General features: G+C 38.6%; 1 protein-coding gene across 2 annotated transcripts; it reads left to right on the forward strand.

Moving 5' to 3' along the window:
- Positions 1–19,598: 19,598 nt before the first annotated feature.
- Positions 19,599–26,745, forward strand: LOC142624183 (NEDD8-conjugating enzyme Ubc12-like). Of its 2 annotated transcripts, none has more exons than XM_075797715.1 (6): positions 19,599–20,049; positions 21,535–21,648; positions 25,639–25,747; positions 25,925–26,003; positions 26,122–26,238; positions 26,341–26,745. In XM_075797715.1, exons 2-6 carry the CDS (start codon positions 21,540–21,542, stop codon positions 26,476–26,478), a joined length of 552 nt encoding a protein of 183 aa, XP_075653830.1. In that variant the 5' UTR covers positions 19,599–20,049; positions 21,535–21,539; the 3' UTR covers positions 26,479–26,745. The 2 variants fall into 2 exon arrangements, with proteins under 2 accessions (XP_075653830.1, XP_075653831.1); XM_075797716.1 differs by having other exon boundaries at positions 19,696–20,048; positions 21,531–21,648.
- The last annotated feature ends 1,189 nt before the right edge of the window (positions 26,746–27,934 follow it).

Here is a 27,934-nt window from a genome sequence, read left to right on the forward strand (position 1 = left end):
AGGCAATTGGCAATAGTGCAGCCTTGCACTTTTGTGAACGATAAGGGTTGTTAACGGGTGGAGTTAGATCGAGTTAAAGAACTTTTTTTTTACTCAATTCATGGTTGGTTAAACAAATTCAATTCAACCCAATTTACATGGGTCAAATTGGGTTAGGTTAAACTTATAAATTGGACAAATCTTATTATTATTATTAAATTGAGGAGAAAAAAATATAAATATAAATATGTTTAAATAAATCCAAAAATTAATATCAATGTAACTTTTTAAAGGCAAACAACACTAATAATTAAATAACAATAGTAATTTACTAAGGTTTGTGTGAACTAATTGGTTTTCATATAGAATAGGAAGAACTAGTTATTTTAAAAAATTTATTAATTATATAATATATTTTAAATATATAGGTGGGTTGGGTTGGGTTTGGGGGGTTTGGAATTTTATGACCCAAACCCAACCTGACCCACTATCAAAAAAAAAAATTGAAATCCAACCCAACCCACTAAGCCCTAAAAACCGACTCAACTTGGCGGGTTAGGTTGGATCAGGTTGGTTTTGACAAGTTGGATTGAATCGGGTTAGTTTTGACGGGTTGGCTGCACACCCTAAATATAGGCATGTAGCAATGATGTGAAAAATATGATAAACCTTGAAATAGTATGATTATACCCAACCACCAAAAGGGTGTCTTAGAACAATTACAGTAGTGGAGCTAAATAACTATATAGCTATTTTAGCTCCACTCAAACACAAAAAATCCTCCTGCAGTAGTAGAGGTAAAGCAAAAAAATTTAGCTAAAATGCTACAGTGCTCATGTATCAATACATGAGCACTGTAGCTGAGAGCTATAAAAAAAATATATATATATATATATATATATATATTCACCTTTCTAATTAAATTGTGGTTGAATATTTTTTGAGTAGTGGGATATATTATTCTATTGTAGTAGATATGTTATTTTATTGTGTTGTTTATATTATTTTATTGTGTTGAAAGCTAAAATAGATCCACTGCTGCAGCATGTTTTGTAAAATGAGTAGGTAAAATAGATAAAGTAACTTTTTGTGGAACTAAATTGCTAAAATTTTAGCTCCACTGTTGTGGATGCTCTTAGCTTTGGTAGAAGGTATCGTGGTTTTGACATTTATCCAAAAGATTTGAGATTGAGAGTTAAAAGACGTGAGAAAAGACCGTATGTAAATCGTGCGGTACATGTTTGTTTGTAACCAAAATTTAATGGTCCGTTTGGTAATATTGTTCTAGTAACATTGTTTAAGTTTTTTGGAAATATGTATAGATGAAAAAGTGTTGTAAAAATACGTGTTGTATTATTTAAACAACAAAAACTGTTGTTTAAATACTCCTACCAAACATCACCTAAGTTACTAGAGAACTCCATTTTGTTATTTACATTTTGGGATTACAGTCATTCTTATATTTTTGTAGCAATCAATTTGGTCTCTATTGTTTTTAACTTAGAGTCAATTTGGTGTCTACCCTACTGGAAAATTATTAAGTACTCATTCCTCTCATATGAATAGTGGGTTCCACTATAAATTTAATTAATGAGACCCACTATTCATGTAAGAGGAGAGAGTACACATTTATGATATTATGGGAGTTGTAAGTGCACAATTGCACCTGGACCCAAGAACAGTTATGGGCTCAGGCCCAATGAGCCTTAAACAATAATAATTTGTAGAGTGTGGGCGTGAAACCCAGGTTAGAAGTTGGTGAGGATTAAATGACAAACTAAGGATTGCAAGTAATTGAAAACAACAAGGAATATTGTAATTGGGCCTCCTCGGACGTAAGCGAAACATTCTTATATTATCTCTCTCTTTGTCTTTTTTCTTTTTAGGTTACGAAGAGTCCATCTCCTTGTACGTTCTGGTCCTCTCTAAATACCTCTTCTTTTTAATCTTTTATACACGTGTTGCCGACTCCTCCCTAGCCTAGATATTTCTTTTCTTAGTGCCTTTGAACGGTAACTAGAAGTTTCCCTTCCAGCTTTGTTCAAGTGTCCTCTCCGTTAATGCGGCGGGGTGGTAGGTGCGAGTCTTTAATGTGGAGGTAGCGGCCTTTATCTTTGACATTTCTTCCAACACCGGTGGGGGCATTCTAGGGGTTTCCCCTTTAACCATTGGCCTTCGCATGCCATCCACAACCTTTACTATGAAATCCAGAGTTCTTTGGTGCTCGTCAGGGTAAGTTCCACCCTCGAGGGTCCTCGGATCCTCGGCGCATCGTGATCATAGTATTAACAACTTCTAAACCCGGGGTCGGGTCGGCCCTCCTTAACACGGCCCGAAAGGCCCGTATGTTCCCATCGGGATCTATTTACCCAGATAGCCCCTGAAAACCCTAATTTTCAACGTCAGGAGAAAAATAGGGTTTTGATCCGACGAACACGCTTTCTACTCCTTTGCGAGTAATGCCACGTGTGGAAATCGTTTCGCGTCCCGAGTATGCCATTTGGCGGTTTTATTTTGAACACCGCGCGTATTTTATTGCTGCCGGTTACATTTTGTCCCTCGCGTTCAACGGTGAGATGGACATGCGGCCACAAATCACTCCACGAAATTTTAGGCGGGACAAATATAATTTCGAGGCCGCCTTTTCGCACGTCGTGACGCTTCGGGAACCTGCGCCTTCATTTAAATCTTCGGGGATCAATCCCATCAAAACAACAACAATTATTCTTTAACGGCGAGAAAATCGTGGAAACTTGTACCTTGACTTTGTAAGTTCTTGCTCTCTCTCTATTCTTAACCTTTTCTCCTCGGATACGGTCCTCGCATCTTCGTAAACACCCTCACTTTTAGAGTTTGGTCTATCGTTCCTCTGTAATGGGAAAATTAAAGTGTCTAGTTGATACCGCTGGTATGGAAAGGCTTTAGAGCAGTACAGTATTCCTAGCGATGTAGGACTAAAATGCGCCGGCGAAGCGTGGTTTCTAGGAAAGAGGAGAGGTTATCATTCCTATGATAGCCTTTCTAGAGGGTGGGATGACTATTCCAATGAAACTGTAACTAGGGAGTACCTTCGCAACCACCGGTTGTGTTCCAGATCAATGCCTCCCAAACGTTTTTAGAGTTCTAGGCGGTGTAGATGCTTTAAACGAGCGAGATGGGTTTAAACCTCACATGGCACGATGTTGTGTTCCTATATGAGTCCCACGAAACTTTCTAATGTAGGTTATTACATTAAATCTCGGTCCGGCACCGTTAGGCTAATCTCATGCCGCGAATCAAACAAAGGCATGAAGGACGACTACTTGATCGTAATGCAAAGGAGCGGCACGACGGCTTCCCTTTGCCCGGTTGAGTGGGGAGATCCGGAGTGCGGCCGTAGGATTAACCTCCCCACGACACCACTTCTCCTAGCACACACAAAAGCGTATTCATACTTGCTTAAATTTGTTAAACATTTACGTAAATGCGACCAAGTTTGTTTGTATTGATGTCTTTTTTGCGAGATAAGCAACACGTGCGTCCTCGTCGAGTCAGCGTCGCGGTCTAAGCCAGGGAGTACTTCGCTCCGAGGTGTTCGTTAGTGAAGACCTACAACTCCGGGCTGCTCACCTTATTCTCGGGTACACCCATCTTTCCAAAGACTTCCAAGAGATAGATAGCGCCATAATTGCGGGCGGCGAAGAAGAAAGAGGATAAACGTAGCTCGGCCCCATTTTGGACGATCGTGACCTCCCGGACGCTCACAACACCATTTTGTACGGCCCAGAACGGCGGTCCCACTCGCTGGGTGCATTCCTGACGGCGCTCGTTCCGGAAGAACGGTGTCTTCTTCGCACACGCTTGACGACGAGATAGACCAATTCCATCTAGAAGACAGAAAGACCTCGCGGAAACCGGTTTGTGGTACTTTCACGAGGAGGAGAAGCACCAGAGGCCTCTGGAATTCGGGGTTTGTAGTTGCCACTTCCAGGGACGAATCTATAGAAAACATGGGACGAATGGAGGGTCTTCTCACTAACGGGGCTGCAAGTTGCGAGAGAAGAAGAAAACGGGGACGTCCCCGAGTTCCCCCGGCCTTACCTCCTCATGCTCTCTGGCCCCGAGCCCAGCGCCGAGGATCCCGAAGAAGGAAGGGGGATAATGACGGGGCGATCACTAAAGACCCCGAGAAACCCGCCGACAACTCCCGCGGCCGGCGGCTGAAGCGGGACAAGTGCGAAGGGTAGAGCACGTTCAGGCTGAACTGGGAAATCGGGATGAGGGCGCCAGTGCCGCGAGCACCGGCCACACAGTCCCCGTCTAAGGCGGGCCGGCGCTCTCATCTCTGCCGATCCGGTATAAGAGCGATTCGAAGGCCACGCCCGCCACTTTGGCCGAGGTCTAGAGCATACTCCTGTCCAGGACATGGAGACCTTGGAAAAGATGGGCCAACCAGACTTATTCCTCTCTCTAAAAAGAACTACTTAGTAAGTGTTTCTCCCTTCAACAATATTTATAAGTAAATTAGTTTTTGTTATTCCTAACTCCATCATGCTTTTTTACGAGGCTTATTCGGGAGGTCTTTGTAGCTAAAAAGTTTATTGAAGACGCTCGGAAAAGTAGCCGGGGCTGAGCTCGAAGTTAGGGTGAGAAGACCTTAGGTACGGCCACTGCAAGAACGGCGGCAGACTTGCGGGCGAGAGAAGAAGAATGGGGTCGAGTCAAACTTAAAGACCATGAAGACCCGAGATAGAAGGACGGCGCAAACTCCTTAAGGAAAGAAATGAAGAGCTCAAGCTCGAAGGTGCTCGGATACGAAAAACAGCGGCTCGATGAAGGAAGAAGCCGGCTCATCCAACTCTCTCTTAAGCTACGGCCGGCAAGTTTGACGAAGGGGTAGCGACCACCGAGGAGACGCTTGGGGGTCGCGGCTTTATGCCGAATCTTATCAAAAGTATGGGGGGAAGCTTTAAACGTAGCGGAGTTTGATCTTCGGATTTGAGGAAGTAAACGTTTGGCTTCTAGAAATACGGGGAGATTGAAGAGGCTCCTAGCCTACTCTACCCCGAGACAACTCTTCTCCTACCTCGATGGTCCCACGACTGACGGATTCTGATCCTACGAGAACCTTTTGGTTCCAATAAAGAAAAGGAAGGAGGAGTAGATGCGAGAAGGACTTGAACCGGATAGTGGAACCCAACGTCCTTCCAACAAAGACAACGGATAAAGGAAGCGAGTTATGACTCCTTTGAGGGAGTTGAGAAGGGAGGGCACTTCCTACCTCGGCAAGATCTTCCTCCAACGGCTTAGGACTTAGCTTAGGGCTTCTCTTTTTCCATTCCTTTTGTTTTTTGAATTATATATTGTAATGTATATTCAACTTGATTAATGAAGAACAATTTCGTTTGCTTTTCACTGGATTGTGTACCTTTTTCTTTATTCTTTATGTACTTATTACAAAAGTTTTCCCATTAAGTCGTATCGAAGTTTCTCGAGCATCAAAATATAACTCCAAGGATTGCATAGTCATAACTTTCACATAATCATGCGTATATATTATTAGAGATTTAATACAAGGTGACATGGTTAATTCATTTGAATAATACCTCGATTAAAAAAGGAAAGAGGACTTCATATAATGATTAAGCCTTCTGATCATAACAGCACGTTTGTAGGATGTAAGATTGAGGACCATTCCTTACACAAAATTGCTTAACACTTGGAGATATGAAACTTAAGATCCGAGTTTAATAAACGGTAACGTATTAACGTCCAGACACAAGTAAAAGTTAAGTTTAAACAAAGTCATAGTCAGAAAGATAAATCTTAAGCAATCTTTAGTTTGATTCTTCAAAATTGTACTGTAAATGGTAAGGCACCAATTTCCACAAGGTTTGTGGTCCAGAGCTACACTTAACCAAGTTTAGTTTGATTCTCAAAAATTGTAACTTCAAATGTTAATTTTCCCAAAGTAGGAGGTCAGAAGACGAGCATGTTAAGGTTATTTTAACAAATGACAAGACATCAATTTCCACAAAATTTGGTGGTAGTCATATTGCCTAAACCAAGTTTGTTTGATTCTTAAAAATTGTAACTTCAAATGTTAATTTTCCCAAAGTAGGAGTCAGAAGACCGGCATAACTAAGGTTCATTTTAACAAATGACAAGACATCAATTTCCTGAGTTTGTGGTCAAAGGAATTGCATTTAACCAAGTTTGTTTGATTCTTAAAAATTGTAACTTCAAATGTTAATTTTCCCAAAGTAGGAGGTTACGAAGACTAGGCATAACTAAGGTTGTTTAACAAATGACAAGACATCAATTTACACAAATTTGGTGGTCGAGAATGCACTTAACCAAGTTTGTTTGATTCTTAAAAATTGTAGCTTCAAATGTTAATTTTCCCAAAGTAGGAGGTCAAGTGGCGTAACTAAGGTTGTTTAACAAATGACAAGACATCAATTTCCACAAGGTTTGTGGTAAGGGGCCTGCAACTTAGCAAGTTTTGTTTGATTCTTAACAATTGTAACTTCAAATGTTAATTTTCCCAAAGTAGGAGGTAGAAACCGGCATAACTAAGGTTACATTTAACAAATGACAAGACATCAATTTCCACAAGGTTTGTGGTCGAGAATTTCAGTTTAACCAAGTTTGTTTGATTCTTAAAAATTGTAACTTCAAATACGAGCTAGCCATAACTTTGAAATATTAATTGACAAAAGCTTATTTGATTAATAATAATACCTACAAGATTATTTACATTCCATGGACGTGGTACAGGCTCGTTCATCCGGAGTCGGCTAGCCTATACGACCTATCTGCTATTGAAACAATGCGATAGGGGCCTTCCCGATTAGTCCTAGCTTACCCCAATGCAGGTTCTTAGAAGTGCCTACAACTTTCCTTAATACAAGATCACCGGGTGCAAGTGGCCTTAGCTTCACGTGGGCATCATACCCTCGTTTTAGCTCTGTGATAATAAGCCAATTGGACCATGGCGCGCCGTTCCTCGAAGTAGATCAAGAATCTTTCTCTACGAAGTCCCTCGTTTTCTGGACTAAAAGAACTTGTCTTTAGAGTAGGAAAACCGGATTCCGGTGGTATCACCGCCTCGGCTCCATAAGTCATAGAGAATGGAGTTTCTCCGGTGGACCTACGCGGTGTGGTCCGATACGTCCGTAGGACATGAGGCTCTTCTACCCATCTGCCTTTCGCATCGTCGAACCTCTTCTGAGCCCGTTGACTATGACCTTGTTAACGGCCTCGGCACCTGCCCATTTCCTCGAGGATAATTTGGAGTAGAGTATCTATTTATAATACCCATCTCGCACATATTGCCTAAAGGCTTTCTATCGAATTGAACGCCATTGTCGAGACGAGTGTATGTGGTATACGAATCTAGTAACAATATTTTCCAGGATGAATTTCTTGGAATCAACATCTCGGATATTGGCCAAAGGCTCGGCCTCGACCCGGCTTAGTAAAGTAGTATGTTCCCACGACAACCATCTTTTGTTTCCGGCGGCTCTCGGAAAGGGCCTACCTGATGTCACAAGCCCCGTTGCGCGAAAGGCCGAAGGGCTGGAGAGAGGGTTAAGAACCCTCGAGGTTGGTGGATATTAGGGGCGAACCTCGACGCGATCACATTTTACGGCATAGTCTGAGCCTCCTCTGCATATTGGGCCACCAATAACCACGAGTCGAGGGCTCTATGGGCTAAGGACCTTCCTCCGGTGTGTGGCTTCCACAAATTCCCTCATGCAATTCCTCCGGTAATGATTCGTTGATTCGGGGTGTACACACGACAAATACGGTCCCGAAAAGGATCGTTTGTATAACTCGGTCCTCGGACAACCGAGAAACGCGGCGCCTTTCGACGTACCTTTTAAACGCTTCAACTTTGTCTTCGGGAAGGATGTCATTTTTGAGGAAAGATATGATCGAATCCATCCAACTAGGACCGGGCCTTATTAGATGGATGCGAGGTGCATTAGCAGGCTATAAGAGAAGGTTCTACCGAGATCCTCGACGAGAATCACCACTTGGTAAACCTTGAGCGGGGATGTGGCCAATGTAGCCAAAGAATGCTGCATGAGTGTTTCCACTCCTAGAGACATGAGCTAAGGCAAATGAGTCGAATTCGGCTAGTGACGTTTAACTGGGCCAAATATTCTTGCATTAAAGGGGTCTCCCCGCCTCATGGTCTCCGCTGACTTGGCCGACCACTAATTGAGAGTCGAGAACACATGGATTTCCTTGCCACCCATCTTATGTACCATTTGCATGCCTACCAAGACGCTTCATACTCGGCCTCGTTATTAGTAGGCTGAGAAAGCCAATCTCAAAGATTTTTCAAAGACAATTCCTTCGGGGACATTAGAACAAGTCCGACGCGGACCACTTTATGATTAGCAGCCCCGTCCACATACTTTCCAAGCGAGGGGCGATCTTGCGATCACACCAGCGATTTTTCACCCATGTGTGCTCCCTTTGAAGTTTCTTCTAACAATGGTTCGGCAAACTCGCCACCAATCGGCGAGGACACGACCTTTCACGAGTGCGAGGCTTGTACTTAACATCGAAAGGCTCCAAAATGGTTCCCCATTTTGCCACTTCTGCGAATAATCGACCTACGCAATATCTGACCTTGACATAGTCAAGTCAAAACAACCACGGTATGAGATTGGAAATAATGAGGAAGTTTGCGCGTGGCGTGGACTACGGCCGAAGTGCCTTTTCCGGGCAAATAGCGCACCTCGGCTTCATTCAAGGACTTACTAACATAGTAGATCGGCCTACTGCACTCCATTTTCATTCCTTATAAGGACTAGACTCACGCATGAATAGCCACGGCCGGATAAGCGAATAACACCTCGTCCACCTCGGGCGAGATAAAATGGAGTGGCGAGATAGATATTGCTTAGGCTGTTGGAAAGGCGACTCTGATCCTCGGTCCATTGAAACCACTTTCCACTTGTTCAGCAGGCGAAAGAAAGGACGGCACGGTCGGTGGCCAGAAATAAATACGTTCAACGCGCAAATCATTCGGTCGGTTTCTGAATTTCCTTTGGAGTTCGAGGCGGTAAGGTCGAATAGCCTTAACCTGCACTGGGTTCACCTCTATGCCCCTATGAGTGATCATATATCCTAAGAACTTTCCATCTTCTCTTGGTATGGCAAAAGTATGCCAACTTGGAAGAACCTCTCTGGATCATCTGCTATCACAAACTTCTCTAACTCCTCGCAAACAACCTCATCCTCTGTCATCGCTCCAGGTGCCTCCGGAGGGCGGTAATTACTATGACTCCTGGATGGGCAAGGTTGAAATAACTCGACTTATTGTGACGAAATCTGCAGCCGATATGCATTGCACAACCCTTGCAACACTGAGGATTTCCTCAACATGTTCCCCGAGGGGAATTTAACCTTAACGTGCAAGGTAAGGAGACGGCTCCGAGAGCGTGCGGCCATGGCACGGCGAGGATGGGCGTATATGGAAGTACGCGTCGGCCACGATGAAATCTACTTCAGTGGTTCTGTGCGGATTGTACGGGTAAACGGATACATCCTTTTAGCCAGGACGCTCTCCCGCTTCAAAGCTAATAAGAGGTGAGTCATAAGGAGTTAAATCTTCCAACTCCAACCTTAACCCCTTAAATAGATCGGGGTACATGATATACGTGCCACGATCTATCATCACCTCTTCACGTCGCCAATTCCTATTCGAGGGTAACCACGAGAGCATCGTCGTAGGTGGATAGTCCCATATTTTATCCTCCTCGGAGAAACCCAGACGGGTAAAGTGCTCTTTAATTTCTTCGGCCTACCACCCACATCATCGGCTTTGCGGATGGGAAACCGCCGTGACCTAGTGGGACTGACGGTCTGCCCAGTGCGGCGAAGATAACGTTAATTGTTCCCAATCTGGCCGAGATGAGCTGTTGTTCCTGCTGGTTGTTTGAACCAACGACACGCCGGTGGGGTGACACAAATGCTTGCTTCAACTTTCCCTCACTCACGACGAGTACTCACAGATGGTTCCACGGGGTCAGAGCGGTTCTCGGTAGTGTGGCCCGCATCTTGATGGTGCGCGACGAGAAAAGGTTTTGATTTCTTCTTGCGGGGTCCCACTGCCATCTTGCCGGGCCATCGAAGAAAGGCTCCTTGCCGAACTTTTTCTAATAGCGATGCAACGGTTCTCGGAACACGGTATTTACGGCCGGGGTCTGCCAAGCCGGATTGTCGATGTAATCCCTCCTCGGCTTGTTGTTGTGATATCTGTCCGACCTGAAATCCCTTCTCTCCTGCGGGATAACCTTCTCCTTCCCTTTTCCCTGCTGCTGGTCTTCCTCTACCCTTTTATATTCATCAATACGATCCATAAGACGGCGTACGCTGCGGACGGGCTTTTTCGTCAAAGATTTTCGTAGGTCGTGATCAATAGGGAGGCCCACCTTAAAGGTATTAAGCGCCACCTCATCAAAGTCGCCGTCTATTTCATTAAACATCTCCCAGTATCTGTCGGAGTATGCTTTCAGTGTCTCCCCTTCCTTCATGACCATGGATAGCAACGAGTCCAATGGCAGGGGACTCGCTACACGTGATGACGCGAGGCAAAGGCTCTAGTTAGTTCCCCAAACGAGCCTACGGACCCCGATTTGAGACCGTTGAACCATCTCGCCCACGGGTCCCAATTTTGGAGGGAAGACTTTACCGTCAAAGTCTCGTTGTGTGAGTGTCTGCCATCCTTTGGTTGAAGTGACTCACGTGCTCCACGGATCGATCGGCCATTATAGATGGTAAACGTGGGGCAGGTGAACCTCTGGGAAGCCTCCCCTCTCGATCCTACGTGAAAACGGAGATTTAGAGAGTTGGTGCAACGCCACACTCATAGTATCGTTGCCTAAGCCCACTAGGACGAAGCTTACGTACGCGGATTGTTTGGTCGTTCTCCTCGCGGGAAGGATGTTGCCTTTGGTGGGGGAATGTGACCATGACGCCAGCCATGTCCCCGATCCTTCTCGAGGAAGAACTAGATGAGGACGGGGAAACCTTACGTTTAGCACGGCGTAACTTCCTCTTGAACGAGTGATTTCCTTCTGCATGGATTTAGAACCCTCGTCTTGGGTAGTGCTACCCCTCCATGAGTATGGCTAGCGCACAGGTGTGCAATATGGACGCTTCCCTCACGATCTCTACGATGTTCAAGACGTTCGAAATGATCTTCCGGTTGTGATCCTGTGACTGCGTGGTGAGAGCCTAAGCTGCCATAATATCCCTACTACTTCTAGACTAGATTTCCCACAGACGGCGCAATTGTAAGTGCGCAATTGCACCACAGGCCGAAACGATTATGGGGGCTCGGGCCGTGAGACCTTAAACGATAATAATTTGTAGAGTGTGGGCGTGAAACCCAGGGTTAGAAGTTGGTGAGGATTAAATGACAAAGCTAAGGATTGCGAAGTAATTGAAAACAATGAGGAATATTGTAATTGGCGCTCTCGGACGTAAAGGCTGTTCTTATATTATCTCTACCTTTGTCTTTTTTCTTTTAGGTTACAAGAAAGTCCATCTCCTTGTATGCATTCTCGATCCCTCTCTTAAATACTCTTCTTTTTAATCTTTATACGCGTGTTGCTTTTATTCCTCATAGCCTAGATATTTCTTTTCTTAGTGCCTTTGAACGATGTAGAAGTTTTAAGCCACTTGTTCGAAGTGTAGCCTCCCGTTAATGCGGCCGGGGTGGTAGGTGCGGGGTCTTTAATGTGGAGGTAGCGGCCTTTATCTTTGACATTTCTTGACACCGGTGGTCTTACAGGGCATTAGGGTTTCCCCTTTAACCATTGGCCTTAATTGTGCCATCTAACCTTTCTTATGAAATCCAGAGTTCTTTGGTGCTGTCAGGGTAAGTTCACCTTTCGGTAGATCGAATCCTTTCAATTGGTGATGTAAGTAACTTAACTTAGCAGCAAATTAGTCAGCCTCCTTCTGGCATGTTAAATCGGGATCTATTTACCCCCCACAGGAGTATACAATAATTTTTCCCACCCTTGAATCACTCACCCAAAATGTCTATGGGGGCACACTTAGAGTTGACATGACTTATAAAATAACATTAAAAATTGTAATAAAAAAAAATGACACCTCGCCTAAAAATATATTAAAAATTAGAAAAAAAAAAAACAAAATTAATTCCTCAATTAAAATAAATAAATAAAAACTCAGGATCAAATTTTTTTTCTTCCACTTTCTTGCCAACCAATCACACAATACATCCAAAACAAATCATCTCTAATTCTTTTTTTTTTCTTTTTTTTCTCTTCCACTTACTAGTAACTAAACACTGAAACCCATTTGGAGATCAAATTCCCCAAGAACAACCATCGGCCACCACTAATCATCCACATCCACCAAAACCCAGTCACGCCGCACGGCCGCAGCAACAAAACCCAAATGAACCCATGCTATAAACCCCAAACCAATCCAACTCATCTGCGGCAACAAAACCCAACTCAACTTAAAGAAAAATTTTGAGACCCAAAGCAACCAACCATGCAACAGTAAGAGGGATAGTGTTTCAAGCTCATCAGGTCTCAATTTATATTTATTGCGCAAAACTGGGAAATTTGCTGGAAAACGAAGGAATTTTTAGCACAGTTTTTTTATCCATGATTTCGCTTCAATTATTGATTCAGTTGTTGGGTTTAGAGAGAAAAAAAAGATACCCAGTTGTATTGGGTTTTAATCGTTGGGTAAGACCATGTGAGGGATTTTTTTGGGGTGTGACTCACTGATTTGTTTTGGATGTATTGAGTGATTGGTTGCTAATAAAGTTTAAGAAAATATTTTCAGTCTAATTAATTTTGTTTTTGTATTTTTCTAATTTTTTTAAATATTTTTTAGGTGATGTGGCATTTTTTATGTTAATTTAAAAAAATTAATATTATTTTATAAGCGAAGTCAGCTTCAAATGTGCCATCACTGCACACGGTTTGCCACATTGACATTTTCTGTTAATAAGTTAATAGTATGAACTAAATTGATTTCAAGATGAAAATAACGAAGACCAAATTAATTGTGACACGGTTTTTTTAACTGTTGTCATTTCAGTCCTCTAAGTTTCAGTTTAATCATTTCAGTTCTCTAAATTTCAGAATTTGTCAATTTAGTCCTCAGTTAGGATTATGTTAATTGTTGCCATTTACTAACCTTAAAACAACGTCTTTTTTTATTAAAAAAAATTGTAATTAAAAAAAATCAAAAACAGGTATACCCAAAAAAAAAAAACCCCACACTAAATCATTCCCTTGCATCGTCGTTGTTCCCCTACCCCTGTAAACAAAACAAAAATTATCCCCATACCCTATATTGTAAATCTGTTCAAGGCATCACTCGTGTAAGGTCATCCAAGCATTTGGGATAAATATTTGTTGTGTTAAGTTGAGTTGCAATTGCAAAAACAATTATTTCAACAGATTTACAATATAGTTGTATTAGCATGTGAAGAACTTAACTCCAAGTCCCATCTTCTCTTGGCTAGAGCCGAAGTCGAAGCTGCCGAAGAAGACCCCAGCCTACCGTGAAATCCATCTTCTCTCTCTCCCCCCCCCTCCCGAAATCTCTTTCTCTATCGGTGTCAATCTCTCTTTCTCTCACGGTCTCGATCTCGCACCCTCTCTCACCCCCAACGATCTCTAACTCTATCTCTTTCATCCTCTTTCTTTCTCCCCCAATTTTTTCAATTAGGGTATGGGGATAATTTTTATTTTGTTTACAGGGGCAGGGGAACAAAGACGCAAAGGAACGATTTAGTTTTTTTTTTTTTTTTAATACTAGTTTTTGATATTTTTTGTAAATTATGAAATTAAAATAAAAAAAATATCAAAATGGCATCGTTTTAAGGTTGGTAAACGGCAACAATTAACAAATGCCTAACAAATGACTGAATGACAAATTCTGAAACTTAAAAGACTCAAATGATAAAATTGAAACTTAAAGAACTAAAATGACAAACTTTAAAACTTAGAAGGTTAGTTTTGGACATTAGCATGTAATAATCAAAATGGTGTGTCACGGTGTTTGTGATTACCTACTGGAACTCCCCTTAATCACTGTATAAAAAAAGACTTTTGTTCTTGTACGCGTGAATGCTAGTAATGTTAAGCGCAATCATCAATGCACTGCACCCGTGAGTTTCCCACCATTGGCCAACTAGGACGTCCATCTCCTGGGTAAGGGTGCATCAGTGCATGCATACGAATACCATCAGCAATATTTAAAAGCTTTTTATTAACGAATGAATGGAGGGTAGTACTTAATATGTATTTAATATTTTATTAAATAATATTAGGGTATTCATCATTTTTTTTCCTTTATATATTTGTCAAAAAAATAGTTAAATTATGTATAAACATTAAGAAAAAACACACAACAACAACAACAACAACAAAAATAATGAATTTATGCATGTAAATTAATAAATTATTTTCAAATATATTTTCTTCTTAAAAAATTTATATTACAACTCCTAATAAAAAAAAATTGTCAATTATTAACATGTGCTTTTCGAGACCTCAATAACAGTACCCATGTATAAATATGTAAGGTAAAAAAAACTTTTTTCATTTTTTAGAAAATAAGAAAACTTTTTTATTCCTTTTCTTTTTTTTTTGCTAAACTTCAATGTCATTCAACCGAAAATGAGGAAACTACAGCATGGGAGTCTACCACACAAGCAGAGAGGATAACCTCAGGTAGATTCTCCTTGTTAAAACACAAAAGTAATGCAAAATTTAAAGCTAACTTTGTAGCATTATGTGCTGCAATATTACAGGACCTATGAACCCAAACAAAAGAGCAACTAAGGAAAACTGAAATAGAGTTTAGGATATTAACAATATCATTGCTGATGGCCCAGTAAGGCACAACAGGATTGTCAGACAATGAATCCATACACATCTTGGAATCGCTCTCGATGATTACTTGTTTCCACCCTTCACTAGAGGCTAGGTTGATTGCCCATTGGATTGCACTTGCTTCCGCTTGGATGGGGGTGCAGCTATGGTGAGGTTTAGCCCATACTTTGATCACCTCACCAAGGGAGTTCCTTGCTACTACTGCTAGTGCAGTTCTTAATGATCCAGTTGCAGCATCCACATTTAGCTTGATGAACCCAGTCAAGGGGGTCTTCCAAACTTGGGACGTAGGTGCACAATGATCTTGGTTTGCAGCCAGGATTACATTATGGAACTCTATGATTCTGCTCTGAATCCGCAAGTAGGATTCACGGATGTTAACTTTTTCGCCTTGGAATACAACTCTATTTCTTAGATTCCATATTCCATCTACCACAAATGTCATTGCTGAAGAAACATACCAGTTTTCTACTTCTGATGTGGTGGTGGAAAGAGGGGGTGCAAGGATGAGCTCGATTATGTCACCGCTGCTTTGTACATTTTGAGAATCCGTTCTGAACCCCCAACAAGATTCGAACCAAACAGCTCTGGCAATTGGGCAAGTGAAAAACAAGTGGTAGATGGACTCAAGCTCATTTCCACACAAGGCACAGGAGGAGTTAAAGGTTTCAAACCTTTGGTTCAAGATGTCTTTGGTTGGTAGAGAGTTTGTCGCTATCCTCCACAGTAAAATTCTGATTCTTTCCGTGGTTTTGATTTTCCATAAGCCCATAAACTTTTTTATTCCTACATTTAGTTCCGTGGGCTCAAATCAATTAAGAAGATAACTCTGATTCAATTGGAGCAGTATTTTTTTTTTAATAATAATTGGAGCAGTACTATTCACCACAGAGAACCAAGAGTACTTTAATTCTAATAAATTCGTTAGCTTTTGAAAACCACTCAAGCAGTGGCTAAGTATATATACTTTGATGACGTTTATATACCAAAAAAATTTATAGGCTAATTCTTTATATTTTGATAATTCAATATACGGTGATTTGGATCTTGGAAATCTCTGTTGAAATATCTACAATGTTTTTGTTGAGTTACAAGGCTATTAGCAATTTATAATTGATTCTAAACTATATTTTTAAGCAATCTACTATTTATCTGTAGTAAAATAAAACCAAATATCTAAGGCTTAAATTTGTGGTTACCTTAATGTTTCGGTTAAATAATTATGCATGCTACTTGATCAACTACAATTATATAGAATATCAAAAAACTACAATTATAACATAATAAAAAAACATATAAAACAACTAAATATAATAATTACTCAAATCACATGCATCCAAAAAAAAACATTAAACAAACAATAACAAGCCAATAAGCCAATATTATTAAATTTGTATATAAAATAATAAATCATAGAAAATATGCTAATTGCTAACCACTCTTTCAAATAAAACTTACAATTAACATAATATAATTATTAAACAAGCCAAATTAAAACCTAATAATGTATTTGTGAGTGTATGATTCAATATAAGTATCAAAATATAATTACATTTATTTGATATTAGATTGTTAAGCTTGTAAGCAAGTTCATAAGATATCATACTAACATATATAATTTATTGATAATATAAATAGTCATGAATTTTATAATTGTAAAAATATAAGTTTATAAACAAAAAAAAAAATCTATCTAAATAATTCAAATAATTTAATTTAAAAAATAACTTATTTGCTAATTTTTTTATAAGTATAATTTATTCATTAATTATTAATGTAGATACGTGAAGGGGTATAAAAAATTAATCTTGGTATTTACTATATATGGGAAAATAAAGAATTAATAAAGTTATTTGTGCACAATATCGAGCTTTTTAGTCAACAATTTTTTTAAAATAAACAAAGTTTAAACATATAATTTAATTTGTCGATCAACTAAACTCAATTAGTGCTTGAAACAATATTAAATACAAACAATTAACATCCTTTGTAAATATATATATATATATATATATATATATATATATATATATATATATATAGTGTTGTGTACTAAAAAAATAATCATAATAATGAATGATTCTAAGCTTTTACACTTTTGTTGGGAGGAGGCAAATATATGGAAAATAATAGAAGAAGAAAAATGATGTTGGAATATTCTTTCAATTCTCTTATTTGAGAGTTTAAATGGAGGGATAAGGAAAAACTATTTTCTTGTTTGAGAGTTTAAGTGAGAGGAAATTCAATGGGTAGAGGAGAACAATCATTCCTCCCATTTCTCTCAAATTAAATTTTAATGCTCTCAAAAATTGGGAGGAGTCAGAAGGAATGGAATAAGATATAACGAAATTTTGACAAAAACTCCAAAAATACCCCCATACATTTAGTCATTTATTTAAAAATATGGGTGTGTGGGCCAAGATCAGTTGAATAGGCCTAGGTTGAAATCGGAAAGGGCCCAATGAAATATTCCTATAGAAGAATTGGACTCAAGTGGTCCAAGGAAGGCTTGAATCCGAGGAAGCAACCGATGAAGGAAAGAAGTTAGCAATCATATGAAAAGGACTGGGAATTGTCAAGCCATGCTAGGGATGACGACTGATAAAAGTAACAGTATCTAGTCCAAGCAAAGGTTGGAAGAAGCTTCCTGACTAAGCTACCATCTCCTCCAAATTGAATGCACTATACCAACAAAGCATGCCACATTAATGATTGAATCCCTTCTACAGTGTCCCAACAACATGTTACTAACTCAGCACAATCTCAAGAGGAAGGGATAAGAAGGATGGAACAAGTATCTTGCCTGAAGTATCATATATTCACTCTACAGGTGGATGGCAGAGATAAAGGCACTAGGACTATAGTAGGAAAAGATCCACCGTGTATAGGGATGAGATTTTAGAAAGAGGTAGAAAGATAGAAAGAGAGAGCTAAAACTTTGTTAATATTCAAGAGAGACTTACCATGTATTCCTTTCCTAACAAAAACACTCTTCAGGTGTTATAAGGAAAGTGTAATAAACATATATAAACAAACTTATAATTTTGTTTGAAGCCTTTATTTTTAATACTCTTAGTCAAGATCTTATTTTCACTTAACTATTAGTCTAAATACCCACCTCTTACAAATTAATTGTCTCGGATGAAGGCCTAGCCCAAACAAGGGACTTCAATTTGTTAGCCCATACAATGGGTATAATAGTAATGTTGTTATAAAATTATTATATTCAATTTATTTTATATTGCTCCCAAACAAGATTACTTACATTCTATTTTTTTTCCTATTAATTCACCTTCCATTTTCTATTGTGTAAAATACATTCCATTCTATTGTTTTAGAACTCCCAAATGAAGTGTTAGTACTATAGTCTATAATCATTATGCTCGGTATAGAACATTCGCATCAAACAATGTGAAATAGCATAAGGGTCAATTTTACACATTTTACCCCAACATACACCTACATTAGTTAAACTCAAATTGTATAAATATACATTGCTATTTACATGGTTACTGTAGCTATGTATATAAATTTTTAAATAATTGATTCCTCTCTCTCTCTCTCTCTCTCTCTCTCTCTGTTTTTTTCCTCCTCAACCCATAAATCTCATCTCTCTCTCTCTCCCCAAACCCATAAATTAATATATCTCTCTTACTCTTGGATTAGTCCTGAACCCAAAAACAGATCTAACTATCCCACCACTACATCCTGTAAACTAGGTTCAAAACAATTAACTAGGTTTTGAAATGGGTTTGAAACATTGAATTGGTTCAAAATCAGTGAAGTAGGAATCTAGATTTGGATTTGATTCGATGGGTTTGAAGCTTGATTTGGTTTCACCATTCAAGTAGAACTAGTACTTTAATTTTACCTTAAAAAAAACCAACACAAAAGCCAAACGAAATCATCGAAACACCCCCCCTAAAAAAAAACACCACCACAACAAAATCGCAACACTATATCACACCCAAATTAGAGGAAGTCAAAGCCTGGGCTGAGGTTGGCCATGATGGCATGGGCAAAGGTTTTGACTGAGGAGAATACAGTGTTGGGTTTGGAAATGGGTAGTGGATGGGTTTAGAGAGAAGAGAGAGGGACGAGAGAGAAAAAAGAAGAGAGAAGAGAGATGTGAGATTTGAGAGAGTGAGAGAGGTAGAGAGAGGAGAGAAAGAGAGATCTGAGACTTGAGCAAAAGAAGAGAGAAGAGGAGAGAGAGGTAGATGGAGAACAAATTAATTAAAAAAGAAGTAAGATATGTTATAGTAACTTCTGCTAGTTGTAGATTACTATAGCTAAGTGTTAAATTTTGTTAGATATAGCATCTCAAAGGGAGTAAGATTTTAGGTGTTTGAAGTGCTATTTTAGAAGCTCCAATGTTTTATTTATGGATAGGAGGAGCTCCAATATGAATGAAACTCATTTTAGTCCATTCATTCTATGTTACTCAAAGTGCAAAACTTAGGTATATAAGTGATATTTTTTAGATTCAATTCTTAAAATTCAACCATATAATTATTTAAATAAAAATACAATTCTATCCACGGGAAAAAAAGAAGAAGTCAAATAACTGAATATTAAGAAAAAAAAACCTAAGCACAACTCGAAAAATTTTAAAATTTGTTAAAATACATTCAATTCTGTTGCATTGACATAAAACTCCCACAAGAATTGTTTGTATTATAGACTGTATGGTCTATAGTCTAGACTACATGCTCAACTTAGGTTGGCTGACATGTACACAACCCTACATGCCTAAACGATCAGCACGAATCTTTGATTAAGCACCGCGCAGGCCAAAAAGGCCCCCACTCCTCTCCACTATTATACAATCCCTATCCATTGTATTTTTTAGTTTCCATTGACACTTCTTCGACTCGACTCCCTCCCCAGCGTACAAAAAAAGCAAATATTTTTAGGCACAATTTATTCTTCTATTCTAATTCCAGCAACAAATCAGGCAGAGCCGCAGGAACAAAAATCTCTCACACACGCAGAAATCCAACAAGTCCACCTATTATTTACCAAATCCGTGCAACTGTTGTTTCCTTTTTATACCTAACCCATCCATTCCAACCCTTCCTCGCTCGCTATCTCGCGCGGGCCTCAATCAAATAATTTCCTCTCTCTCTCTCTCTCTCTCTCTCTCTCTCTCTCTCTGCGACTTTTCATCGAACAGGTTTGCTTCGTGTGAACCCTGTCCTTGATATCATCGATTATTGTATCATTTGTCAATATTTCTTTCCTTATCCGTATTGAATTTTTCAATAGATTTCCCACTGAACCCAATTCAGGTTTTCAGATTGTTTACTTGAAAAAACGGAAAAAAAGTAGTTTTCATTACTTATATAGCACCTGGGTTTTGGCTTCTGATATGGTATTTATATTTTGAAATTTGGGTTTAAGTAAATTTATATTTTTTATGACCAGTTCTAGGGTTTCTTGCTAAATTCTTGTTCTTGTTATATATATATTTTTAAAAGTAGTAACCGATGGTTAAGTTGCGTGCTAAATTCTTTTTGAATTCATAATTCTTAGAAGATCTTTGAGTTAATGACATTACGTGATGTGTTAGTATTGGTTGGTCGTTTGCAATCAGGGAATCATATTGGTTTAGCATTGGATTAATTTATACAGTCTTTGTCAAGTGCTTTGCAGCTCAACTAGCACCTCCTGGTGTTTCCCATTGAGACATCCGGGGTACCAATCCCCCTCTCCCCTGTTGTACTTATCGAATTTATAGAAATTAATAAAATTTTATATTGTGCATCAACTGGTGAAATGCTGTCATATAAACCCGATCTCAAACCCTGTGTTAGAAAATTCTAAAGCCTAGTAAGAGAGAGTTGATTTCTACTAAACAAAGACAACTTTGGAGAACATATCATATGATGCTTTTCTGTTTCATCTTATTACATGACCAAAAAAATGGGTATGTAGGATGCTAATGAATGTGTGTAAGTTGTTGAATTTTTTTGAAGTATCCTGTTACTTGTAGGGCTTACAAGACTGTTAATCTGAGAATATCTTAACCAAAAACAATAGGATAGTTACTGCCATAAGTTTATGCAAAAAAGGTCAAGAATTCAATTTGATAATGAGGGACTTTAGTGAGTGAAAGTTCTGAACTGGAAAGGAAGAATTTTTTTTTTTTTTTTTACAATTTTTTTTAAATTAATTTTTTTTTTAAATATATATATTTTTTACAGTTGAAAGTATGGAAAATAGGCTTTACTGTACTTGAGCTAGATGCTAATTGCTTCTTGTTGCACACTTAAAATCAACTCTATTTGATTATTGACACGCAGTCTTATATTTTTGTTTCACAGTGGTTTTGTATGTTATATACCATAGTGTTATAGTGTTGTAAACTTCATCATTCAAATTGGTGGATGGAAGTCTACTTCTTGGTTCGACTGGTGACAACACGCTGCGTCAGAGAAAAATTAGGGTTTTTATACTTTTATTTACTAGTTGGTTGATGGATTGAATTTTATATACAGTGGTATTTGCATTTTGAGATTTAACTCGCTGTTGTTTTGCCTTGTGACCCATGCAGTTGTTCATCTGTGATATTTCTCAGTGATGTTGATGGATTTGATTTTTTGTGAAGCACAATGATATGTTGCAGGCTAATTGTAATACTTTTTCTTTTTTTTGGTAGGAAATATGATTAGGCTATTCAAAGTAAAGGAAAAGCAGAGAGAACTTGCTGAAAGTGCCAATGGTGGGGCACCTATTAAGAAGCAAAGTGCTGGAGAATTGCGTCTTCATAAAGGTTCTCTTATCCATTTAGTGATGACACCATTTTGTTTTTAATTTTAGTTTTCTTATGGCAATATATTTTCTTTATCTATTGTTATTCTACTGTTTTATGTTGGCTTGCTTAGTTTCTGAATGGTTTTCACGAAGCAATATGTCATTTTGGTAATAAGAGTCATGATAACTCTTAAGGGTTAGGGACTTGAGGAAGAAATGGAGCAACATGGATTACTACTTAGATGATATCTTCAGTAATTTCAGCTGTTCTTTTGGGTGAAGGAAGTTTGAGATGGATTAGGGTTCAATGGGGAGTTTGTAGCCATTGATAATATGAATTGGTTATAAAAATTCATATACAAGCTCATCCGTTTCTACAAGTTAAAGTCTATTTTGTGAAGCGAAGTCTGGTTGTTGTTGGTTTTTTTTTTTTTGTTTTTTTTTTTAATTTATAAATTTTTTAACTGGTACAATTTTTACTGAAGGTGATGTTGCTTTCAATACACTTCTATAGAGAATGCAGGGTCATGGTACATTTTGCTTTGTGTTCTATCATCTTAATGGTTTCTGATTTTTGATTCATTTATTCTTGTTTAGCCCCAAGTTGCAGTCATATGATAGGGTCAAGACTATGTTAGAATAAGCATCTGTTCATGTAATGTCATCTGAAAATATTGAGTAGGGAGTACCATCTAGATTGAAAAGGGATTGTGAATGGTTAGGATCATGTCATTGTTGGATGTACATAGTGGGATGAAATATTCAAATAAGATACCTCATAATTTATTGCCCCCACCCTTGGTACCTCAGCGGTAAAGGAGAGTTCTTGGACTAACTGTAAACCCAGAAGTCTCTAGTTCGACTCCTAGCTGAGACATTGTGATTGCACGATTTGCCCAATGCCTGCTCAGTGGGGGAGTGTAGGCATCCAGGGTTTACCCCTCAGGGGTGGTCCCACTTGCCCTTAACTTGAGGGGGTTCCTCGTCATCAAAAAAAGAAGATACCTCATAATTTATGCCCATTGAGGGTGGTGTTTAAATCAACAATCAATTTGTGAGCAATACTGAAGTTTAAGGCCGACATCCTGATTAGATCCATTCCAAAATATTTTAATGGATCATTTTTCAAGTTGGCTCCAGATTGAATAGAGGGCAGATCAAGTTAGGGTAATTTGAGAGGTGGTTAGGAGGTTACACCAGTGGTTCCGGCACCTCTTGTGGTGCCTGGGCACTGGGGTTCGAACCTTACCAGCACCCCGTTCCCCTTTCTACCTTGCAAAAAAAAAAAAGTTCGGGTAGTTTGAGAGATGAACTGAGTCATTGGAGATAATGATAATTGCACTTCTCAACCTTCTTGGTTGCAAAGATAGCTGGTTGGTGCCATTATAATTTATTTAGGTGGGGTTATAGGGGCATAGGACCTATGTAGCACGAGTACAAACATGATACGTAGCACAGCAACATGACATTTCTTGAAAAGCTTGGATACGACACATCGAGAATATGGAAATTAATTAATTAATATTTATTTATTCTTAGGTATCCTAACAAAATAATAATAATAATAATAATATTCAAAAAGTCCAACTTAGAGAGAGAAATTAAAAATAATTAGCAAACTAAGTCACTAACCAGACTAGCCAAAAATCAATTAGAAGACATGTTTAGTGCCTCACAGAGTCACTAAAAAACTAAACATAATAAAAAAAACATTAGTACAAAACGAAGAGAGAGAGAGAGGACAGAGTGTGAGAAGACTTACTGGTCGGCAGTCGATGATCTGTGGCTATAATTGGCTGTGAGTGTACCAGAGTGAGAGAAACAGAACAGTACGAGAGAACAAGCGAGAGTGAGAGAAATAGGTGTGAAATTTAGGGCTAGAATTGAAGAGGATTTTCACTAAAGAAAAGATTGAATGGGGTGGAGTTGCCAGGTGTAATTATGTTTCTTTTTTTCCCCTTGTTTTGGTCTTTCTGTTCTGCAGGTATGTCCTGACTGTGGCTGAGCCGTGTCCGAAATAAAAAATTGATATTTTTTTCCTGCTGGGTACGTACTTGACACATTCGGACCAGTGTTGCCCTACCGTGTCAGACACCAGTACATTGGCAAAATTACAGTGTTCGTGCTTCTCAGCATAGGACAAGTTTAATCATGTTTGAAGCATGGACCCTGGCTGATCAATTGACCAGCAGAAATGTTTACTCTATTGTTGGTAGTAACATGGTTCTTTGTGTTTGATGTAGTAACATGGTTCTTTGTGTTTGATGTGGACTATACGGGGGTGGAATGTAATTGGCGTATATTCAGAGATGCGGAAAGTATGGGGAATTAGTTGTTAAAAAACTTTTTCTTTCTCCTTATTTGATTGATCTCATGCATGAGGTTTTACAAATGGTGATTTCATTGCGACCTTTTTTTAGAGACATTTTCTTTTTGTATATAATTATTTCTGTTTTTTTTTTTTTTATGCTTTTCCATGTTCATTGTCAGTCTTTCTTCAATAAAATTATTCTTATCTATAAAAAGGAAAAAAAAAAAATTCTTATTTTGCTGTGAATTACCACTAATGTGTTGCTCGCTAAGAGTGTGTTTGGTTGAGAGGATTTTGGGGGTGACAGAAGAAGGAAGAGGGAGTGAGGTTTTCATCTCTGCAATAGAGAAGAAAATAGGGAGGAAGGATAGAGGCATGGGACGGTATTTTCACCCGGTCCCACACATTTTGATCCACCCAAAATGTGGAGATATTGGAGAGGAAAACAAAGTGTAAGCTGTAGTTACCATTTGGCCATCCATGTCTTCCAATGATCCAATCCTTTTGGCACTTTCTTAACTCACAATCACAGACCTGCCTCGTGTTTCGTCATCTTCATCATCATCCCATTTGCATCCTATTTCTGTCACTGTAGCTCAGGGTTTTACCAGTTGCTAAGCTAAATGCTTGAAATTCCAATTACTATGGAACAAATTCGCTTTAACACTGCTCCCAAGATCCAGAAGTCATAGTTGTAGATTCCTAGTCTGTCATGCCTTTGATTGGGAAACAGTTGAACCCTTGAATTATGAACATAAAGATTCTTCCATGGATGACAAAGACGATGTCTTTGGTGGCTTTGAATTGATATCTTGACTTTTTGCGGTCAGCCATACGCATCCCTTTTCGACGACCCCTCTCTATGTTAGGCCACTAGAAAATTCATGGGTCATGTATATTGGGGTTTCTTGTTACATTTGTAGCAAATGGTGTAGTTTGGAGAGAAATGGAGTAATGACATTATCATGGTTTGACTTTTGGTTAATTTTGGTCGGACTTCAATACCTTAAGTTTCTCTTTTCTTCAACTTTTTATATAGTCTAGTTTTTAAAGCATTGATTCTTTTCCCCCTTGGTTGAGAATCACAAATTGTAAACCATTGGTAGCTACTAGAAATTGAGGCACCATGGCAAGTGCTGGATGTGTAAAGAAATAGTAAGGTTGTAAATGAACATAGATGTTTAGGCTTAAGTGCTTGACTGTTAAACAAGCCAAGATCAAATATAAGAGCTTGTTTGTGAACAAGCCCATGAATATGAGAAACAGTTTAAGTGTATATAATGTCATATTTTATATGTATATACAAATATATTTATATAGACTTGAGATTGCATTGTATAAGTTTGTAAATAAGTTCGTTAGATATAAAATTATTATTTGTAATTTCTTGATAATATTAACAGTCTAATTTCTTAGATCATTTATTTCCTTCTACTTTTCTATTCTCCCAATCAAACAGAGCTTAAAGTTCAATGACTTACTCTCTTTTGGAATGACTGGCTTTCATATAGAATCTTAGGTTTCAGAAACTAGAAAGTATGATGCAATACATATTAGTTTTATTGGTTCCCTTCCTTATTGAAGCTTAGGATTCTACCAAGTATTTCTCATAGGGAACTAGGGATTGACTTCCTAATTTCTACCATCTAATACAATGTAGAATTTCTTCTGACAGATTTGCGTTGTCACCTCTTGCAGATATCTCTGAGCTGAATCTACCAAAATCGTGCATCATATCATTTCCCAATGGCAAGGATGACCTGATGAACTTTGAGGTTTCCATTCGACCTGATGAAGGATATTATTTGTATGGAATCTTTCTAACTTTAGTGTCTGGAATTTGCTCAAACAAGTGCATTTGCTTTGAAACAATAACAATGCATTTTAAGTGCATTTGCTTTAGAGTAGAATTTTACATGTGACTAGTCCTTAATACTGAAAGCAATAACAATTGAGCTGTCTTTTCTTCCATTTGTGGTTACAGAGGTGGCAATTTTTCGTTCTCCTTCCAGGTTTCTCCCATCTATCCACATGAGGCACCAAAGGTTAAGTGCAAAACCAAGGTAGACCTGCTCATTCTATCTATTTTGTTTCTTTTGTTTTCGTTTTGATTTCTCTTAATGGCATTTCATTAGTTTATATAGTAAGCTAGCTTCTTATATAGAATGGTCCTGCTTGCAGCTCTACCATCCAAATATTGACTTGGAAGGCAATGTTTGCCTCAACATCTTACGTGAAGATTGGAAACCAGTCCTTAATATAAACACTATCATCTATGGATTGTATCATCTTTTCACAGTATGACTTGATGCTCTGGTGTTTAGATAATTAGATCCATGTGATTTTGTTGCCATCTAAATCTGAGTGCTGTTGTTCTTTTTCTTCCAATTATGTGTGCAGGAGCCAAATTATGAAGATCCCCTTAACCATGATGCAGCAGCAGTGTTGAGAGACAATCCCAAGATGTTTGAAGCTAATGTGAGAAGGGCTATGGCCGGTGGGTATGTAGGGCAAACCTTTTTCACACGGTGTATGTAGGCTTTGTAGCACTGACTGCTGGTTTACACATTTCATCTATGAGTGGATGCTCACCGATTGGGTTGTGAATTTATTTGAAAATTACAATTTCTGTCGTCCCTTTGTGATTTCTGGGTGGAGCTAGGGCATTATTCCTGAAAGAACAAGCAATTAAAACCCAAATGAAGGTGGTGTGTTATTGTAACTTCTGTAATGCTGTTTGTATATTGATATGCAATATGTTAATGTGGGACAAGGATAGACTGGATATCCTTAATTGGCATAAAAGGACACATTCTCTCTCTCTCTCTCTCTCTCATATTTGTGGTACTTTACAATGCGTTGAACTTACTAAACACCTACTGTGTTTATACTTGAGCGTCGGACTGGAATGGGTTCAAGTTTTTATTGGAGATCCCAGATGATTGGGAATCCCGTGGTGATGAAATGATACTGAAAAGGGTCTGAGGTGCTTTAGATGACTGCTATTTGGTAAGTAAGAACTGTGACATTAGAGTTTAGATGATCAGGAAGAAAACTGTATTTGGTTTTTTTCCTGATAAGTAAAAACCACCCCTTTTTCGTTCCTTCTGACTGGCTTCATTCTGAGGTTGAAGATTTTATGCCTTACAAGTTCGAAGTTCTAACTGCTGTAGATAATAAGATCCATCTTTCTGTTTTAGTGACATATCCCCATCTTTCTATATTAATGATATATCCAGAGTCTCCGACATGCCCAAGGCCACATTCATCCTTTTTAGTCAATCAAAGTAAAGCTGCCCATGACCCTGCACACTCGGCAAAAAGCATACATGATTGTGATTGCGATATTGGGATGGAGGATATAGTCTGTATGCAGAGCAACTCATTGCTCTTGATGTATAAACTTACTTGTCGTCTTCTAACTTAAAAAACTCTAGAGTTAGGTTGAATTATGAAAAAGTCATTAATAGAAACTTTAAGATTATAGGTTAACTCATTTGAAAGTGGAATTATTAAAAGTAGACGTCATAGATTAAAACTTTATAGATAAAAAAAAAGAGTGCAGCTTACGTCTAGTGCTTCAGTGCACTGAACGAGTTGCGATTGTGACACGTGTCTACAAATGGACACATGTCACAATCGGTGCGACTCCGATGCACTGGAGAACTGAACGAGTTGCGATTGTGACACGTGTTTACAAATGGACACATGTCACAATCGGTGCGACTTCGATGCACTAGAGAACTAGACATAAGCTGCACTCTAGAAAAAATAATATTTGATATTTTTATTTTATTTTTAATAGAATGATAAAATAATTATTTTATCCTTACTTTTTGCACTCACTTCGAAATCACTTTTGGCCTAAAGCTTTCTCACTATTACCGTAGCATCAAATTCACAAAAATAGTCCCACATATGGCAATGCAAAATGCAAAAATTTTTGCATTTTGCTACAATAGCATCTAAAAATTGGGAAAAATCTTTTATGTAT

The sequence above is a fragment of the Castanea sativa genome, chromosome 2 (assembly GCF_040712315.1).
Source record: "Castanea sativa cultivar Marrone di Chiusa Pesio chromosome 2, ASM4071231v1".
In the NCBI taxonomy this organism is placed as follows: Eukaryota; Viridiplantae; Streptophyta; class Magnoliopsida; order Fagales; family Fagaceae; genus Castanea; species Castanea sativa.

Coding starts and splice junctions, on each gene's coding strand:
- LOC142624183 (XM_075797715.1), top strand. CDS start 21,540: ATGATTAGGCTATTCAAAGTAAAGGAAAAGCAGAGAGAACTTGCTGAA. Junction 26,004..26,121: donor AGGTTAAGTGCAAAACCAAG/GTAGACCTGCTC, acceptor TCCTGCTTGCAG/CTCTACCATCCAAATATTGA. Junction 26,239..26,340: donor GATTGTATCATCTTTTCACA/GTATGACTTGAT, acceptor TTATGTGTGCAG/GAGCCAAATTATGAAGATCC.